Below are 20,186 nucleotides of genomic sequence, written 5' to 3' on the forward strand. Positions count from 1 at the left end.
TAAACAATAATACTAAAATTACTGGGGTTTGATCCCTATACTTTTAAATGAGTGATAGCTTTTCTTTGAATTTACAATTGGAAAAATGCCATTAACAGATAGGACTAATACACATTAGCAAGCAGGAGAAATGAATGTTTTTTGGACTTTATTTTACAGCTATTGTTGCTTGACAAATGTGTGGGAATTTTTTCAATAATAATTTTCTTCAAATATGGGGTGGGCATATTACTGCCAGGTTGCTCTGGTTAATACAGGTTTATTTAGTGTTTTTAAACCACATAATTTTAAGCCTTCATTTGTGTTAGACATCATAAAGAACAGAAGTTTTGTTAACATTCAATAAATGACATTTATGTCTCACTCTCTCTCTCTCTCTCTTTTTTTTGGCTCAATAAGTTTTTAAATGTATGATTATCATAACCTAATAGTGTCTTTGTCTTCACTGCAGTGGATTTCCGATCAAACTTTTCCCCTTCTTTTAATACTTTAGGGAATTTTCAAACGTCGGGATGTTTGGCTGTAATGCCCCAAGATTTGTTCTCCCTGAAAAAAATCATAGTGACAATTTATTAACTACAGAGCAACTTGGCTTTTAGGGGTCTGCAATTTCTATTTAGATTTACAAATATCCATTTGTGCTCAATAGACCTAACATTAAATCTTAATCATATTTAAGGTTTCTTTTCATGCAATTACTTTATCTGCTAATTTTTTTATTCTGAAAATTGGACTGAGTTAAATCCGTGGGGCATTACTTGTATTATAAGCACATATATTTAAAGGTACTTCAAGATTGATTTACACTGCATATGCAATGGTGTGTGCATTTAATATGAATCAGAAGTTTGAAAATTTAAAAACTGGTTGTATGTTTGAATATTTAAAAAATTTTCCACTACCATTTTAATGCCTTTTACATAAAGATATTGAAAACACTAGAACAGGTAAACTTAAATAAAACTTATGGGAAATAAAACTCCTTAGATTCAAAATGGTTTATTCACACAAATTTAATAGGATATATCACAATTGTTTGGTCCATAAATATTTAGGGGAAATAGTTTCTATACAATGCATTTATCAATAAACAAAGAAACATGGACAATTTTGCTATACCACTTACTGTACTATAAACACGAAGCTCAATATATAAGATTATTGAATTTATCAACTATATTTGAAAGAGTGCACAACTGCTTTCTATGACATGTTTGTCCCCTCTAACAGGATACACCATAAAAAGAGTTTCAGAAATAAGAGGTAAAACAGTACAAAACTAGTGAGGTGTCAAAAGGGCTTAAAACAGTTAATTTAACAAACAACACATATAATCCTGATTTTTCACAAACTTACTTCCAAGTTATATCATAAGGCACATAGGAGAACTGAGTTATAATTAGTCTACTTAATAAAGTAGATCTATAGTACCATATATTGTTCTGTCAAAGAACAAAATTTATAAGTATCAATATTTTACCTGTAAAAGTGTATTAATAAGATCTCAGCCTTACCAAGGTTGTTTGGTCTGGTTAGTGGTAAATGCCCAAAATGTAATAGAAATATGAAAAGTCAAGATTTAAGCTCCATATAAGATGATAACCACACTTGCTAAATATATAATGGCAATCACACCTTTCTTCTGTTACAGTGTTAACTTCTCTTCCATCATCTTTTTTTAAAAAATAAGCTACTTTCTGTGCTAATTTTCTAAAGACCCTGAGCAAAAGTTACAATAATGCACTTTAATGTGGGCAGTGAACTGTCAATATGTAACCACACATTTATACAGCCAGAAGGACACCTTTAAAATCTATTAAACAGCCACTCAGACCACCAGAGGAGATTTAAGGGGTCCAAAAAAAGTGGAAAATATGTGCAAAGTTATTCTTAACAATCCACTAAAGCAAGACATATATCTTGACTTCTTTTTTATTTTTTTAGGAAATCCACAATCTAATTGGTATTTAACTACAACAGAAGCATATAGATGAACATTCACCACTGCCCAGACCATTAAGATTTTACCTTAAATTAAAAGAAAAAAAAGCTACTGTAAACTAGGAAATATATTCAGATCAGCATCCACAAGGCTTCTGAGTTTATCTACTTTAAGACTACTAATTTCAAATCTCTAATGCCAGAAAAGTTTGTGTGTGTGTGTGTGTGTGATACATTAATCAAACTATGCAAAAATAAAATAAAGCAAAACAAAACCAAAGAATTCTCATTGTTGGTGTTAAGTTTACTGAATTTTTTTAAAGCATTATTCATAAACAATGCCAGATACAATATCATGGTACAACTGAAGCCAATTAATAGAGATATTAATTAAATCATACCAACTTTTTGACTTCTTAAAAAATCATATTTTGCTTATTTCCATTTTCCCTAGGAAAAAAGGTAGGGTAGAAAGAATATTTTCAGAGTTGTGTTTGCTGTTGTCAGTTGAATTTTTCTTTTAGCTTTTGGAGATCAAAAGTATAGAATTTCAAATTCTATGTGGAATTTTCATAGGAGTTTTACAGGGAGTTTAAGTATTTTTTAAATATTGAAGAAACAAAGAATTAAGTAAGAAGGTTTTTAGGTTGTACATCCCTATAAGAAGGAAAAGTCACATTTGTGGAGTGATTTCCCACCTAACTAATCAATGCTATTTAAAATTGTTCTTATTAATGCTTTTGCTTAATCATATTCCTTATTTGAATCAAGAGTTCAAGTAAGAAATAGCAATACTCAATACATTCTTTCAGTTATAAAATTTTTTAAATGGCAAGTTTTCAAAATTTCATAATCACATATACAGTTGCAAGATTTTAAAAATAGCTAATTAATTACCTGGTTCATTATTAACCTAATCACTTAAGCAGGAATATGATTATTTACCCACATAACATCACTCTTAACTTTTTTCTTCGAGATTCTGGAAATAAGTAACATACAATTTTAAGAGGCACTTATTAGAATGATTCAAAAGCTCCCCTTACCAATTGAAAGACCTAATTGCTTAAAGGAAAAAAAAAAAATTCCAAATACACTTTGTAGACAAAATATGTTCACTTAAAGGAGACAATACTGTAAACTCATTTGCCAAGTGGCTGCAGATGCTACACACCAAGCTGTTATTTTTATTCCCCAAATATTTTGTGGGTTAGAAGGAAGAAAAAAAAAGGGCTTGTAAATAATAAAATAATAATAATTAGAATTAAGAAGAAGAAGAGGAAGAATTTAAAAAGAAAAAAAAAAAAACCAATGTTAGAAAAGGTTCGTTAAGGTAGTTTGTGAGGGGCTTCCGGATTCGTGGCTGTCCATGTTAGAGGTCACAGATGTCACTACAGTGATAGTGGGATTGGTCAGGTCTGTTAAAGTGGTCGCAGTGCCGGGTGGAGTGAGAGCGCCGCTGTCTGCTGAGGGCGGGGCCGGAAGCGACGTGCCATCAGCTTTATCAACACCCCCATTCTCCTGCCGCAAAAGGTTCCTTCTGAATTTGGCTCGTGCGTTTTGGAACCAAACCTGCAAACCAATCCCAATTGATTTCTTTACCGATGTTTATTTTTATATATATTTTTTCTCTCTCTCTCTCTTCCTTTCTCTCCTTTTTTGTTTTAACTTTTATATTTTATCTCTTTTTTTTTTCCTGATATATTTCTTTTAAATATAATTGTTTATTTTTCTTGAGAGGGAAGGGGTGCTTTCATTTTTTTTCCCTCATTCTTTCGTAACATAGTAACTCAAGTAATACTATAGATTTGTTCTCTCTACTGCATGTGTCCCCTCCCAGCATTAACCAATGCCACTTGGGACAACTGATGCTCACATGGAGATACCATGAAATAAAAGCACAGAGATAAATCAGGGAAGATATGCCCTCATTCTTCGACTGTTGTCTTATGAGAATGAGGAGAAGCAGGTCGGCTAAAACTACTGCAAAGTAAGAACCACTCATAGGAAGTGAACGTCATTTGAAATAGAGTTTAAGATATCCCTGAGTCAGACACCCAGTAAGTATTTTTCACATAGGAAAAACTCTTCCAGGGCCACAGACCCCAAATAGCCAGAGACTATGTACCAGAATTAAAACTGTCTGCTATTCATCACTGAGAAATGAGAGAAGATCACAGGAGACTCACGGCAACCCATTATAATTTCATAGCCTGATGAATTTGAGGAAGCAATTGGACAGCAGAACTAACTCCCACTTTTTAATAATGGTTTGTTAAAATGAAAAAAAAAATATTTGCTCCAATATTTGCTGAGATACTAGCATAACTTTTAGCTTTTGGGCAGTTGGGGGGAAAGCCTGCCTGAATTTGGAAAGTCGTAATGTGAAAGAGGCTGCCAAGAACTCAATGGAGTAGGACAGTGCTAGCAGATCCCTCACAAATCAGCACACTGAGCCTAACATGAATGGAAATCTCCAGAGCCATGTCTTGTGCAAATGACAACACTTGCATTTGCACAGGAGTGAGGCAAGCTGAGCTGGTTTTGGAGACCCATCTCCCTATCTGTAGGGAGAACGTGGTTGCATCTTGTAAGACCCTGGATCTCTCTGAGTACCCTCCAGGAAGCCCCTGCAAGTCTCAGTTTACCCTCTAGGGAAATAACTAAGATAAACTAAGAAGCAGCAGTATAGGAAATAGCCACATCAAGCCAAGCGGGGAAGAGAACTATTTACTGGCAAGGGGATGGGAGATGTATGCACAGCCAATGATGGAAGTGTCTTACCTGCAAAACTCTTTTGGTCAGGCCTGTTTTCTGAGCAAGTTGCTTGAGGTCCTTGGCATCCGGATTATGGTTGATGGCAAAATAGGATTTCATGGTCCGGAGCTGGTGGTGCTTGAAGGAAGTTCGCATGCGCTTGGTCTTCTGAGAGGGTGGATAAGGCTGCTGGTCCCGGTCCAAGTGGTCTGCCTCATTCTCATTACAACCTGTTACAGTAACAGGGGAAAACAACTACTCAGTGGAAACTCCTGCATTAATGGAAATGACGGTGGGCTAATGACACTGTTATGATAATAAAGTGACAGAGAAAATGGCTGTCAACTCAATTATGAACAATCTCTAGACAAAAAGAAAGAACTTAATTGCTACCATCAGCCAAACTTGTGTGTTAATGTGGACAAAATAAAAATTTACCTAAGAGGAAAAAATATTAGATAAATCCTCCCTTTTGCTTGGTGGTTGGTAAAAACCTTTGGGGAAATGAATAAACCCTAAGTAGGGCACAAGAGAGAGAGACAAGAGCAAAGGGAAGAAACATATTTACATATACCAGCACCCCACTGCCCACATCTATATCTTCAAGACTGGACAATTTGAGACTCTACATTTTTTGTTTGTTTCTGCAAAGACATGTAATTATGTGAAGGCACAGCTTTTTATCAGAAAAGACATGGAAAACAAGTATTTCACCCCTCAAGTTTGAAGTTTTCTGAGAACCCACCAACTAAGGAAGAATTTAAGTCACTTATAATATTTAACATTTTTCATATTCCTAGAGCTTTCTAAATGAGGAAGAGGAAAGTGGTTAAAAATGGGGAGATGTTAGAAAATAAATATTTGCAAACTTCTTATGTAATCCTAAGAATATTATGTTGGAGGGCTTTCACCTATAACTGATTACCATAAAGCTATGCCAGGAAGAAAATACTGTTCCCTTGGAGTTATTCTAATAAATATTTCTGAAAGAAAATGAGCCCAGACTTCTCCTCACTCAGTTTATGCCTGAAGCATGCCCCACAGCTCACAGCTGAGAGGCACTGATGGTGCGTATTTCCAGTCTCACATCTTGGTTCCTTTTGCTCTGGATGTGTGTGTGTGGGATGCGATGTGTACCACTGGCTGGGCTGGCAGAGAGAGGGTGGCATCTTCTCTTCCCTTGGAAAGCTCTTTTGGACACCAAGGGCAAAACAAATCAGTCTTTGAAACCAGCTAAAAAGTCATCATTCCCAGGATGTAAAGCTGCACATTTAAAAGGTCATTCCAAAAACCTGCTGGCTCTGTATAGAAAATACGACTGCAGAATGAAAACATTTTGCTAAATATTTGCAGATTCAGCCAAATTTGCAAATTCAAGCACATGGTAATTTTTTTCCTTAAGCCCTTATTTCATGTATGTATCTGATACATATTCAAATTTCATCATTCTGCATTTTAATGCATTATTTAAAAATCAACCTGATCATGACACTCAGAAGAGAAAAAAAAAAAATTGAAGGGGGGCGGGGAGTACCAGTATCCTTCCAAAAATCTCCAGCACCCACAAAAACAAACAAAAAAAGTGAGGCATCTCTTAATACTAGTTTTTTTTTTCCTTCAGCTTACCAAAATGTTATCTGCCTGCTTGCTCTGGTTAGAACTACTTTTTTAAACAATATCTAGCACATTTGAAAATATCAAGTTGAACAGTTATCAACAGAGACCAGCTGCATACAAATCTCGTTTGACAAGAAATTATCCCTGATGTAATAAGATTAAGCAGGAACTAATGTCTCCTAGGCTTGTATTTCCATGAGATATATACATGGGAAGACACACTCTGCAAAGCACAGGTGAGTTCTTTTTGGGAAAAGACTGTATCACATTCACTTCTGGAACTCCCGAGTCACACAGTGGGATAGAAACTCAACAAGATTCAATCAAAATTTAAAATGCTTTGTTCATCAATAAGATTACAAGCAAATGCAAAATCAAAATTATCTGGAAGGAATGCAACTCCGATATATACATTCAAATGTAAAACATAAACTTCTTAAGCCTGCCAGAAATGGTAACATATACCCAGAGATAGCAGAGAGAATATACTTTACATTTTACCCTATTTCAGCCCAGTGGGGATATGTCAGGTTCAAATAGTCTATAGAATTGTACCTTTATATCCTCAAATGGATAAAACAGCAACTCATGACCTACTATAAAACCATACTTATCTCCAGTAAACTGAACCATATTTCACAGCCAGATTATAAATGTACCCACAACAAAATGGACAAAGAGGGACACAATATCATCCATGGCTTCTTCAAATAAGAATTTCATTCCTATCATAAGTGAGTAACTTTTCCTGAATGACACATCAAATTGAAAATTACACTTGGGACAGAAGCCTTAACTTGGTGTTTAAATATTTCCCTTATCCATTCCTCCTCCAACATGGTAATATTTCTTAGAAACAAATATGATTCCCAGTTTAGCTATATAATCACTAGTCTTTAAAATGAATTTTATTAAAAATAATTGCAGTAATATTTGATGAAATTGCTTTCCTGAATATGTACTCTGTGTCCATTATTGCTGATTTAAAACTCAACAGAGCATTTTAGTGCATTAATTATAATTGTAGAGCTTGTTTTCACATGAAATATACAATTCAGGGTATAAAAAAGATAGGTTGTCAGGTCTTTCTTCAACAGATATTACTACATACAACTTTCATATGACTATGTTTTCACTTACATATACAACTTAATAGAGAAATACATTTTTCCACGGAGTAATTCAGTTCATTTCCATAAATTACTTGCATTTAACTACAAATATATTATGTAAACTTGCAAATGATTGTATTCCCCCCATAGCCTGTTTTTAAAGTTTTAGGGGTATTTTCCTCTCTGGATTAAAAATTGTCTGAAACTTCTACCTGTAAATACACATCCAGAATTGTTAACATTATTGAGAAGATATAAATATTTTATTTTCAGTCACTTATGAGATGGTCACCTACATCAAGTAAGTTTATGTTCTTCTGAAGGTTTGTAGCCTTCTGAGAATTAACTGATTCCTGAGAGACCACTAGGGGTCAGTGCCAGGCTAATTTAACAACAATCGGGAACTTCAGAAGTTTAGGTAGAAAGAACCTAAGGAAAAAAGGTTCTAAGGAGTGGCCAAGAAATGAGTCTCCTCATTAATGATAAATTACCCAAACAGGACCTGTCTATCCTAAACTAATTCTTCTCACCCCTGGAGGGCTTTATTCCAATCCAGTTTTCCAGATAAATGTTCCATGTCTCCTTCGAAAATATCTGCCCAATTAATTTGCACAAAGAAGTATAAACTAAATTAGGAAAAGTCTCATTAAAAGGAATCTGCCTTATGTCAAGAACTAACTGACCTCTGCAAGTTTCATATCTTCTTTAAGAATCTCTGAATGATAAATATGTTTTGCATACATATTTTTGAAAACATATCTCTAAATTATATTGCATTTCATATCAACGTTGCCCTAAATTAGGCTTGTTTATAATTAAGCAGAAATGGTGATCTAAAATTCAAAGGAGAATAAAATAGTGAGTTAAAACTGTGGGTCCGTTTTATTTCCTACATTTTCACATAATTTTAACTTTAAGGGGTTTCTTTCCCTAGTTTTGTAACAAACTGGCACCAGATTCATAAATACTATTTTAAATTTTGTGTGTGTGGGGGCGGGTAATGTCTGATCAGGCATCTTAAAATTCCTCTAGATTTATTTCTAACTAATTTTAACGAATGTATACTATTTACTCACATCTCTGGGGAAACGTCCAATAAGGATGGAGTGGATATAGTTGAGTGAGTGATGCACAAACTCTTCAGGTTAGTGGGTCTGAGCAACTTTTCTCTTTCATAGTAAGACTATCAACTTTCTCAACAATGTATAGCAGCACTAATTTGCAAACTAAAGATCTAAGTAGTTCAGAAAGAGGTTTTCGTTCTTCTTAGGAAATGTATATGTATTCTAATTCTCTTCAGAGAAGTAAGAGAAGCTAAATTCTATTGTTCCTAAAGTTTCTCGGATCTTTCAACATAAAGTAAGATTCAAGGCAAAATCAAATTTAGCTAATTAGATTAAATAAACTAGAGAAAAGCCAGACTTGCCCACAGTTTAGCTAGAAATCTCCACCCTTCTGGACTTTTATCAGGCTGAGAGATTTCCTCTGTTCAAGGGACCAGCTAGTTATGTATGGGTCCATCTCTCTCTCCTCTCGCTGCCCCCCACCGCCCCACCGCCCCACCGCCCCACCGCCCCACCGCCCCACCGCCCCACCGCCCCACCGCCCCACCGCCCCACCGCCCCACCGCCCCACCGCCTCTCTCTCTCTCTAATTAGGGCATTAAGGTCTTGGTGAGTGGCTTGAGATTCCAATGTCATCTTCAATTAATAAAGAACAATTAGTGCCTTGCCTGTCCTGCCCCAGGGACCACGCATCAAAGGACATGAAGTGTGTGCACCAGGCAAAGTGGCCCCTAACCAAAACCTCTGCCCCAGCGCAGCAGGGGCCAGAACAAGGGTGCGGTGGGCTGTGTCTGCCAAAGATTGCCGAAATCTAGTTCTATGCCCACATTCCTCATGCAAAACAACCTTGGTGAAAAGAGTCCCAGGAGACTGCCAGCCCTTTTGCCTTGGTCCACAGACCCACTGTCCTGCTAGGGACAAAAGCAGCTTGGATGGGCTCTGCATTCCCATTATCCCTGAGATGACACCCACTGCACCTGCCCAAAAGCATTTCTCCTCTGCAGTTGGAAGGGGAACCCCAAGAGAGAAGCTAGGAGAGGGCTGAAAGAGTGCCTGCTAATCCCATGTGGCTTCCTCTGCAAACTCTCCTAGTTCCCATGTTCACACTGGCTGTGTGACCTTAAACAAACCACCTAACTGGCTGAGCATCATTCCTTTATCATTAAGCAACAACATCAAGCATCACACCAGATATAAGGGCTGGAAGAGAAAAAGCACGTGTGATTTTGCTTCATGATTTGCCAGGGTATCTGGGGTGGTCATGATTATGGAGTTGCCACAGTTAGGTGGTTCCCAAGATTCCTCTCAGGAGAATGGTTTCCCCTGGTCTGAGACTCCTGCTTGCCAAGATTCCCAGACAGGTTTGGGCCTGGGCCAGGGCTAGGGTCAAGGCAAAGCAAAGTCAGAGAGTCAAGGTCCTTAAACTCCCCCAAACTGAGCCAGGACTTTCTGGAATCCCTTTTCCCAGCATTTGGGACTCACCAGAGGAACTTCTGTGATACTCAGTGTAAATAATGGTCTTCCAGTCCTGTCAACATAGTCATCTGGGGGATGGAGGATGGGGAAAGGCTACCAAAAATGGGAAACTGATGTATGTGTGTGAGACAGACTGATAAATGATAGGCATGCCCCTAAAGCAAGGAGGAAAGTGTGCTCTCAGCCTGTTGCCTGCACTTTGTTTTTAATTAAGAGAGGGGGCTGGTGGAGAACAAAAGAGCAGCCTGAGATACTACTAAGCCTCCCCAGTGGGCCTGCCCTGGAGCTTCTTTCATTTGGCTGGGGTCTGGGGTCTGGATATCTGGCTGGTCTATCACACAGGGAATGAGTAGGCTGGATGAATACCCTGACCTACCAGAGCTCAGGCCAGCTCAGCCGTGGAGAGTGCTTCCTACCCCTACAGCTGCTTTTTGCCAAAATCAGGGATTCAGTTTTTCAACACTTGCCAACTGTGTTGCTGATTAAGTTTGGGCTGGTGACCACAGCCTCTGCCCCCTCTAGACAGACTGGGGTTAGGCTCTGAAGTTTTGGGTCCCCCCCCCCCTTCAGTATTTAAGAAAACCTCATCCAGGATCTATAATTTGGCTTCCACAAAGGAATTGCCTTGGGGCTGTTTTGCTCCAACTGGGAGCCAGAAACTAATGGGCTCATTAACTAATGGGCAACAAGGATTTGGCTCTGCCTGTTTGAGGGAAATCACTATAGCCCCATAGTTATAAATGTGTTTTTTTGCTGCAACCTTAATAAAGTGTTGTCTCTCCTCTCCCACTCCTTTCCTCTTCCTTCCTCCTTCCTCTCTCCCTTTTTCTCTTCCTCCAGATTGAGAGGAAGTTGTATTGAGAACACGGGCATTTTGGACAAAATACCCTCTTTGCAGGCAGATCTTGAAAAGGGAAGGGGCCTTATTGAATCCTCCTGACAACCTGGTGACCGGAGCTTCATTGTGTAAGGATGCCGGCCCACCTGAGTTGTAATTGACGATGTCTACTCCCAGCGCTGGGCTCTTCCTCTTCCGAGGCCGCCCCTTCTGCACCGTGCCGGTGCCATTGAAGTAAGGCAGGGCCAAGCCGCCACTCTTGGCCGCCAGCTCCGTGTAGCTCATCTGTGGAGGATACTCCCCTTGCAAGAGGGTCTCGAAGTGGGCGCGGCAGTACACCAGGCTGTCCTTCATGCCGAAATGGTCGCCTGTGGTCAGAGTCTTGTTGCAGGTAGAACAGGTGAAGCAGCTCAGGTGGTAGACAGAGTCTCGGGCACGCATGACCATCTCAGAGGCAGAAATGCCAAGGTGGCAGCGGGCACATCTCTGCACAGAGAACCTTCTGGAAGGAAACAGAGGGGTCAGGGTACTTGTTGATCTAAGGACCAGCCACTTCCACATGCAATACCTGGGTTTGGCTGCAGTAGTCAAAGACTGAGATTTGGGAGGGCTCCAGTAGGACAAGTCACTGGGCCCACTTTCAACATCAATTTATTTGCTCATTGACCTGTTCTAGTTCTGGTGAACCAGGACAAAGATCCATATATTAAAGTCAGAAAATTGGGTACTAAGCTTCAGTTTCTTTCTCTGCATCTAAAAAGAGAGAGAGAGAGAGCAAACAAAAACCTGCAGTAGCTAGTTCACAGCACTATTGAAAGAATATTAAATTGCAAATCCAAGTGAACAGCTTCATTGACTACAAAATATTCTTGAATGAAGGTATTATTATTATGCCTGTACATTTGAGCATGCCTGAAAACATACAGCCAGCCTCGGGAAATGACAATTTTGTAGAGAAAGGTTATTCTTCTTTAACCACCTCCCATCTGCTAAGTGCTGAGCTAGGTCACCTATACATAGTTCTGTCTTTTCCAATCCAGAAACAACTAGAAAGAATCAATAAACATGCCTGATGCTGAATTTTCTCTCTGGTCTAGTGTTAACTAGCCGTAAAGGGAACTAGGCAACTGAATGACTTGGGTTTTGGCAGTGGGATTTATTCCTTTTCATAGTCATTTACAAGGTCATCTGCCACCCATCCAATTGCTGCTTCCTGGGCCACCAGTTCAGTTCCAAGGCACCAAGTTACTCAGTTTGTAGTAAGTGGAAAAAATCGAAAACAACAACAAATAAACAAAAAAACAAAACCACTCAAGTCTCAGATAATTAACTGAGACCAGCCCATTCACTCTATCCCAGATTTTACCCTGTTCTGTCAACAGATCTGGGAAGAGAAGGGAGTGCATGGTAGTCACTGATAACTGCTCTAGCTAGACCTTAGGTGTCTATTGTCATCCATCCTCACCAGACATCCAGGGGAGTGCAGCTTAAAGGCATATGCTGTAAATTCCCCCAGGTCTGGAGAATGATAACAGTATCCTGAAGGGGCAAAATGTGGAGGATGAAGAGGGGACTCCAGAATCGGGCAGGTGCCCCCGCCCCCGCCAGCCAGCGGTACTTGGTGTCAGGAAGGTGTAGTGCGTGGAGTACCTGTAGTAATCCTCCTTGCAGTAAATGCTACCGTCCTTGGCGAAGCAGGTGAGCTCAGACTCCAGAGCTAGCTTACATTCACAGCACTTCAGGCACCTCAGGTGCCACTGTTTGTCCACGGCCAGTAGGTAGTACCTGTCCGAGATCTTGCCCCCGCAGCCAGCACACAAAGCCGGCTTCTCGGGGCTGAGAGGGGGCATGCCCTGCAAAGCAAGCACACACAAGGCTGAGGAGAACGCCTGGCGTCTCCGCACCATGCGGGATTCCCCGCTAGTCTGCGCGAATCCAGGGCGCAAGCGGAGTGCCAGAGAGAAGCTAGGGTCAGGGGCCACAGCTCAAAGGCAAAAGTCGGGAAAAACATTTGCAATTTCTACCTTTGCGGCTCAGTTATCTTCCAAGTTGGCATGAACTGGCATCGGCGTCCTCCTACTATTACAAAACTAAAGACATACCAACCATCCCAATCCTAGCTTTAAAAGAACGGAGAGCCTATTTACTATAGTTTGGTGAGTGTTGTCAAATTAGAGATAATTACAAACTTCAAATTGTGGCTTTCGAAAATACAAAAAAATCAAACGGAACTTGTAATTAGGAAGTGAAAAGGAAATTTAAACTAGCACAGATTGTATTTGCACAAAACAATAATATTGCTATTCGGTTTCTCTAAATTTGTACAGACGAAACATTGAAATCAAAAGCCAGGGAGAGAATATAATACCCGTGCTGTTAAATTGGTCAGCTTTGTTTTGGTTGGGATATATTTAGCAGATCCTACTGTTTCTCCATTTTCAGAATGTTTGGTCCTGTTCATGCTAAGAGTGTGAAGTGACTGTTCCTAAAGAAGGACCAATGTCCAGTTTCCTATACACAATTCCTCTTTCCCTGGCATCAGCATAAACACAAGAGAACTTTGTCCTGAAAATCTGGTGCTCAAATTAAGCTTCCCACCTGGATCCTAACTCAGATAACCAAGATGTTAAGCTCACCTTGAGGAGCCCAGCCTCGGGTTTGGTTACTGCTTTTTAGTTTTAAATAGAATAACCACAGAAGGAAACAAAGAGTTATATCTGGATCTTTTCCTCAATACTAGCAGAAATGAATTGGACTTCCACACGATATTTTGCCAGACGTGGAAAAATAAAGTTTCCCCCTTTACTCCAATTAGGGGACCACGCTGAGTTAGTGTTGCAAATGTAGACAAATGCACACACTGTATTTGATGCGATCCAAAACACCACTGGCGTGAGCAGTCAGTCTCCTGGGGAAATTTTAGCTACAGTTCTCGGTGTGATACAAGAAGGTCTACACAGCACACTTTGGCTGGAATCATTTCCGGAGACTTCCAGTTAAGTTTTCTTTCTCCGGTTTATAAATGGGAAAGGAAAACATTTAGATTACTGGTATTTTTTAAGAGAACATGACTTTTATTATTACCAATAATAATAACAGTGGTATTTGATTACTTCGTTTAAGGGTTAGAAAATTCTTGCTTTTGGACTGGGTGCCTCGCTCCTCCACATTTTTAAATTTTCCCCTACACACGTCACCCGCCCAGCCCGGGAACCAAACGCAGTTCTGCGTGGATAGAGGAACTGAGCCGGGATGCCGAAGACAAAAATCTCTGGGTTTGGGGTGCCAAACCCTGAGAGTACTGACAATTGGAAATGGACCGGTCGCTTCTGAGTATACTCCAAAGGCCCGGTCTTCTGGTCCAGAGACTAAGCTCACCCGGGCCCTTCTTGGCTGGGACGCCTGGGCAGCAAGCGGTCTGACTACTGCCTGCGCCGTTTGCCCTCGGGGCTGCGGGATCCTCGCTGGGGAGGCGCCCGGGAATTCGGGGAGACTAGAGAAAGGAGTTGGTAGATTGCAGAAGAGGACGCCCCTCTCTTTCCACTCCTGACCGCCCTACTTGCTCGGGAACAGCTACGACAGAGGGAAATGAGCTTGGGGTTTAGTAGTAAAGGCACTTCAAATCAGAATGGGAACTTTTCTTATCCTGGCAGAGCTAGGTAGACCGGTGAAAACCCAGAGATCTTCAACAAGACGTCCCTACGACGCACCATTCCCAATCTCGCCAGGCCAGGGAATGGAAGTTCGTTTTAACCAAGCGCGCAGGGGCGCTCGGCTACCGCCAGCGAGGGGCAGTTTCTTACCGCGTCGCGGCCGTTGAGCTGAGTGCCTTTAGCCAGACGGGCCTCGGTCTTGGATCTGCGCTCCATCTCCTCCATAATGCCTTGGATGTGGCCTCCGGAGATCCCGTGGAAGAGCATGGCTGGGGGGCGGAAAGGACACGAATTGTCTTCTGCTCGGCACCCCACTATTTCCATAAACACACACCCGGGGTTCTCAGCTCATCCGAGTGCTGGGGCAAAAGGGACCGCAGAGGGCTGCGCGATGTTGGAACTCAGAGGCGCGCGGGGACAGAGGGCAAGAGGCAGAGAGCAAAGAAGAAAGAGTCAGACAAAGTGAAAATAGGCCTACTTGCAGAGGGAAAGAGGGGGAAAAAATAGGCGGGGTGGGGGGACTCTGGCGTCTCCCTGAAGGAGATGTGCAGAAAACAAACAAACACGGGCGGAGGGGAAAGGCGAAGGCGAATCTTACTGCTCCGAGAGAGATCGAGTTACTAATGGGAAACAACTGCAGCGGGGGGGAGGAAAACAAAAATCTGGTGAAGAAAGAAAATAGTTTTGAACACAAAGAAAGAAGACGAAGTGCTATTTTCAGCGGTCCCTGGCTGCTTGCAAGTTCCCAGTGCCTGTAGGTTGGGTTGGGGACTGCTCCTGCCGGAGCTGTGTCCAATTTGTTAAGAGACTAAAGCCAGCCCATTTTTGATAATTTAGTAGGAGGAGTTCTCTCCCTGGAGCTGCCACGGATTTTTATTCAGACAACAAAGACCTGTCATACTCCTCTCAACCCCCTGGTGATGGGCAAGCAGGGACAAACATTACAAAGGGGTGGGGGGATGGGGCAGTAGGAGGGGGGCATTTACCTCCCCATAACACTCGCTGGAGCGCGGACACACACACACACACACACACACACAACCACATATCGTTCCAAGAGTTCTCAGTAGTCGTGTTTTAAAGAGGAAAGGAGTCCTTGTTTTAAAAGGGGGAAAGGAGCTGTTATTGTCCCCGTCCTGACGCAGGAGGCAGAGAGTCGGCCTATTTGATCTCAGTTCAAGATCGTACCCCAGCTCAGGGCACACAGAAAACCAGCTCAAAACTTTGGGTTTCCTTCTTGTGGACTTTCATCCCCAGTCTACAAAACTGTCAATATATAAAGATTAGGCAGGAATTCGAGCCCCTCACTGGGGTGGAGAATTTAGTGCATGTTTCTTTTCTTCCCAACCCCTCTTTCCTCAGCTCATCTTTTAGAAGCAGTTGTCTGATAGTTCATCTCTTTGCCTCACCTTCCTGGGAGACCCGACACTACCAGGCACTGGAGCGTCCTCCAAAGTGAAAAGGCGCTTAGAGAATCTTTCTGGAGTTTACTTTAGGCAAAAAAATATATATATATATATATTATTTTTTGGATAAATTAGAGTGTATGGGACAAGGCATAAACTTGTACACTCGGGTATACAGGATGATTTACTCTCTTACTCAAGGTCTGAAGGAAAACTGCTGAGATTCTAATGTCCCATTTGAATCTTGTCATCGTGGGCAGGACTCTGGCGAGCTGGGCGCCTGCTCCGGTAGAACTGCGCGCCGTTCCCTGTGCGTGCTGTTCCCACTACCCTCGCAAGACAGGGCACTTGTAAAACTGGGCGCACCGCACACTCCGGAGGGTGTGAAAGGGACTCCTTGCTGTGGAGGAGGGGAAGGTGAGAACTGACAAGCAGAATGGCAGACCTGCTCCTCACAAGAGGTGGGATTGTTCTGTCGCTCTCTGTTCCTGTTGGCTGCGGCCCCTCCCCGGCCCCATTAAAAAGTGTCCACAATACTCATATATTGTCGATTCATTCAAAAGGCTAGAGGCTCCTCAGGGGCCCGAAGCGGGGCGCGGCGACAGGAACCAACCCCGCCTTAACCAGAAAAGGGAGCCCGGCCGCTCTTCGCTCCTTGGGTCCCTGTAGCTAGCCTGGGTTTCCCACCACTCCCCGCCAACTTGCCCAGGAACATCGGAGCTTACGTCTTGGGCACATCTTGGAGATTTTAGAAGAGCCAACCGCTTCCATTCCATCACCCTGGGAAGCCCGACATAGACTGTAGCCAAATCAAGAAAGATTGAGGGAGAGAAGTAGAAAGGGAAAGGGGAAGAGAGGAAGAAAGAAAAAGCAAGCATGAGAATGAGAGGGAAAGGAAGAGAAGGAGGGAAACAAAGGAAAGAAGGAAAGATGGAAGAGAGGAAGGAAGGAGAAGAAAGGAAGGAAGGAACGGAGAAGAGGAGGAAAACACCCTCAGCAGCAGCCTGACTTCCTGTCCCAATGCACCGCCACCTGAGACTGCTGGAGTTACCTCTTCCATGAAATCCAAGACTCTGTTGCTTCCCTTCGTTTTTTTTTCTCAGGGTCCAAAATAATGTTATTTGCAGATTGGACACTTTTAAGGTCCTCTGGGTGCCAGAATACAGCTCATAAAACACAATTTCACACAAAAAATGAAGCCAATCAAGTGAACTAAGCTGGAGACACCCCCTTACTTTGGCAGCCCTACCTGACAGCAGGGCGGCTATTTACTGTAAGTAATGTAATTAGCCCCTTTGGATGGAAATCAATGAGCTTTTCAAACCCACGTGCACACAGGAAGGGCCCCCAAGGAGGGGCTGGGCGCAGGAGCCCTTTCAGAGACAGCAGGTCCACTCACAAAGGGGCAGATTGCCTTACAAAAGTCAGCAGCTAAACTGACTGAGAACCTGAGAAGGAGGAGAAAGAGGAGGGGTCTATCAGAAGAAGAACATTCAATTAACCCATGGAATCTCCAAACAAAGTAAATGCAGAACCTCAACCCACTCTGTCTAGCTTCTGCACTAAATCCCTCCCCATTCGAAATAAGAGTAGTTGGAAATAGGTTTGGTTATTGTTGGATTTTGGTCCTACTCAGCAAGAACATTAAAAAAGAAACACCAAGGCAATCTTGTAAGAGACAAACTTTGAAGACTTCATGAGGGAAAAGCTTAACAACTCCTGGAAAAAAAAAAAAAAAGTCAGAACTTTGTGAAATTTCCAGGGAGGCCAAACATAGAAGTCCTGCAAGCCCTCCAATCATCCACTCATTCATCTATTCAACATATATATTTAAAACATGTATTAGTTTCAGGCAGGGCAGAGCACCTCCAGCAAGCAGCTTCACAGTTGAATCCTAGGTATGATGGCTCTTTCTTGTAAAACTCAGGTTGTATGTTCCAGCGCCCAGTGGGATTTGCTACTTCCCATAAAGAAGGGAACTGCCAGGATTCTTCCTGTTCAGTGAATGCAGGAAGTCTGTGGAAAGCTGGGGGTGAGGCAGGGATCTGTTGGAGTTTGGGAGGTCCTTGTTAGTTCTGTGGAACCACTGGCAGTTGCTGGAGAAGAAGCCCAAGGGAGTTGGAGGTTGGCCTACTAATTGAACTAGGTGTGTCACCTGGAGTATGCTAACATTTTTGTCTAGGAACCCTGAGATTGTTTGAGAGCCCTTCCCTTTCCCTCTCCACCCTCAAAGGACACTGAGCACTTAAATAAGGAGAGCATCTTTGTAGCTTTGCACCCTTTTACGCCTCAATCAGGAGGCTGAGACTGGCAGCAGTTGGGGAGGAAGCATTCCCCCTTTTCACAGCTCAGGAACTGAATGGCCGGCAAGTGTTCTATAAAAGTTAGAGTGCTAGATTTTATCATTTCCTGGGCTAAAACCCCACCTCCAACAATGGGACAGGTGCACTCAGGTTCTGTCTGGCCCGTATCCCCAATAGGATTTCGAGTCTCCTCTCTGAGTTCTAAGCACTATTACAAGGAATGGGGTAGATCCCTAGCCTGGCACTGTCCTCTCACTATTGGACATTCGCAATCCACTAGGTTCTTTTTCCTTTCTGCTCCCATCTGATTAATGTTTCCACATTCAGGAAAATGAGAGGCTGGGCTCAAGTGAGACAGCAGATTGTGAATTAATTCTAGATTCTAGAATTTCCATTAAGGTCAACAAAACTAGGGCACACTTGTCCTGGGCTCTGGCAATCCCACCTGGGAAAAGAGTCCCGATAGAGTCGAACTCCCCAGAGGGGAGAAGAGAAGTAAAAAAGGATGTATGGCTTTGTCCTGGGAGAAGATGAGGTTTTAGGGTTGAGGAAGGAAAATAACTCAGTAAACATGCATCTGAGAGCATAGTTGACTCAGGTCTCTTTAGACCTGAATTTGGAGACAATGATCCTGTGTTCCTAAGTTTGAACAAAAAGGGAAGTGCCACCTTTCCCCCAGATTCTATTAAGAGCCCTTCTGCTCTGAAAGGTGAAACTCTTGAAATCCTGTCCCGCCTTTAGCATTGTCGGGAGTACCTCAAGGGCCTCGAGAAGTCAGCGTCTTATTGAGGGCAGAAACTATGCTGAATGTAGTGCCACGCGGCCTCAGAAGCCCCGACTGCTCTGTGTTGGAGGTGAGCAGATGGCCTGGAGGTGCCCGGGCCTCTCTCTCCAGAGTGGAGACAGAGATTCCTCTACGTGCAAACCTTCCTCAGACCAAGGTTGGCAGATCCCGACTGGTGCTGCCTCCCAGGTGCCCCACTGATTCAGTCCTGCTAGAGTAGCCTTGGTCAAGAGAATGGGAGTGAATCAAGCAGAGCTGGCGCTGGGAGAGTTCCGCTACCTAGAGAGGGGAGCCCGTGGTCACAGCCCAGCGGCGCACCTTTGCGTGCTGCTAGCTCGGCTGGACTCCTGGGTCAGGACCCTCAGGTCTACACTCTGTGCCCATTCACGTCCTCAAAGCCACCCACCAGCTGCTTGCTCCCTTCAAATCTATGTCCTCCTTGGCCCCTGAGGCTTTTTCCAACAGGGCTACTGCCAAAGCTAAAAATATTGCGCTTCTAGAATCGGAAGCCCTTTTACCTGAGATTTGTGGAGCCACCGGCTATCACCTTCCCCATTCCCCGGAAATAAAGGGGTAAATCCTACACTGCCTCCCTGGAGATGACGCGCAGAAACCGCTGCGTTGGAATAGGATTGAAAACAACAACAACAACCAAAAAAAAGGTGGGTGAAGCCAGTTTTCCACCCTACAAGGAGGGAATGGGAGTCTTTGCAGCCCACCTCCCATCAGTTTGATCAAGGAGACGCCCCCAGCAGCTCAGCGGAGTGTCGGGAGCGATTCCCTCACATCAGTGACTACTCGGGACTCAGTGGCACCGTGACCTCTGCCCGGCGCCCAGAACACCGGATCCTGAGGAAAATCAAAGACATTCATGAGAAAAGCAAAAGGAAGAAAACGCCGGTTCAGGATCCTGCCCTATCAGGACAGTGAACAAGGGTGTGTATTTTCGAGCCTCCAAAACCCCAGTTTAATTTTTTTTTAAGCAAGCACACATTCTTCTTCGTTCCATTCAACAAGGCACGCTCACGCGCGTGCACACACACGCACACACGATATACATGCCAGCCCAAGAAAAGGGCAAGGAAGATGAGAAGGAATCTGGCATATGAAAACTCACCTGCCTCTAGAGTGGTGCCGTTCAGCATTCTTAGAGCAAGAGGAGTTGATCACGCAGTTAAATGGTGGTTGCACTGGCAAGGGAAAGGGGGAAAAAAAAAGCCACACGTCAGCCGGGC

The 20,186-nt window shown here is 42.7% G+C and overlaps 1 protein-coding gene across 4 annotated transcripts; it reads right to left on the reverse strand.

Moving 5' to 3' along the window:
- Positions 1 to 489: 489 nt before the first annotated feature.
- On the reverse strand, positions 490 to 20,186 carry LHX9 (LIM homeobox 9; the record flags this gene model as incomplete). Of its 4 annotated transcripts, none has more annotated exons than XM_081299488.1 (6): positions 490 to 546; positions 4,726 to 4,928; positions 10,952 to 11,307; positions 12,456 to 12,658; positions 14,609 to 14,727; positions 20,069 to 20,186. In XM_081299488.1, 6 exons carry the CDS (start codon positions 20,094 to 20,096, stop codon positions 490 to 492), a joined length of 966 nt encoding a protein of 321 aa, XP_081155614.1. The 4 variants fall into 4 exon arrangements, with proteins under 4 accessions (XP_081155614.1, XP_081155613.1, XP_081155612.1 ...); XM_081299486.1 differs by lacking the exon at positions 490 to 546 and adding an exon at positions 3,256 to 3,513; XM_081299487.1 differs by lacking the exon at positions 20,069 to 20,186 and having other exon boundaries at positions 14,609 to 14,782.

The sequence above is a fragment of the Spermophilus citellus genome (assembly GCF_964194105.1).
Source record: "Spermophilus citellus genome assembly, chromosome: 6".
NCBI lineage: Eukaryota > Metazoa > Chordata > Mammalia > Rodentia > Sciuridae > Spermophilus > Spermophilus citellus.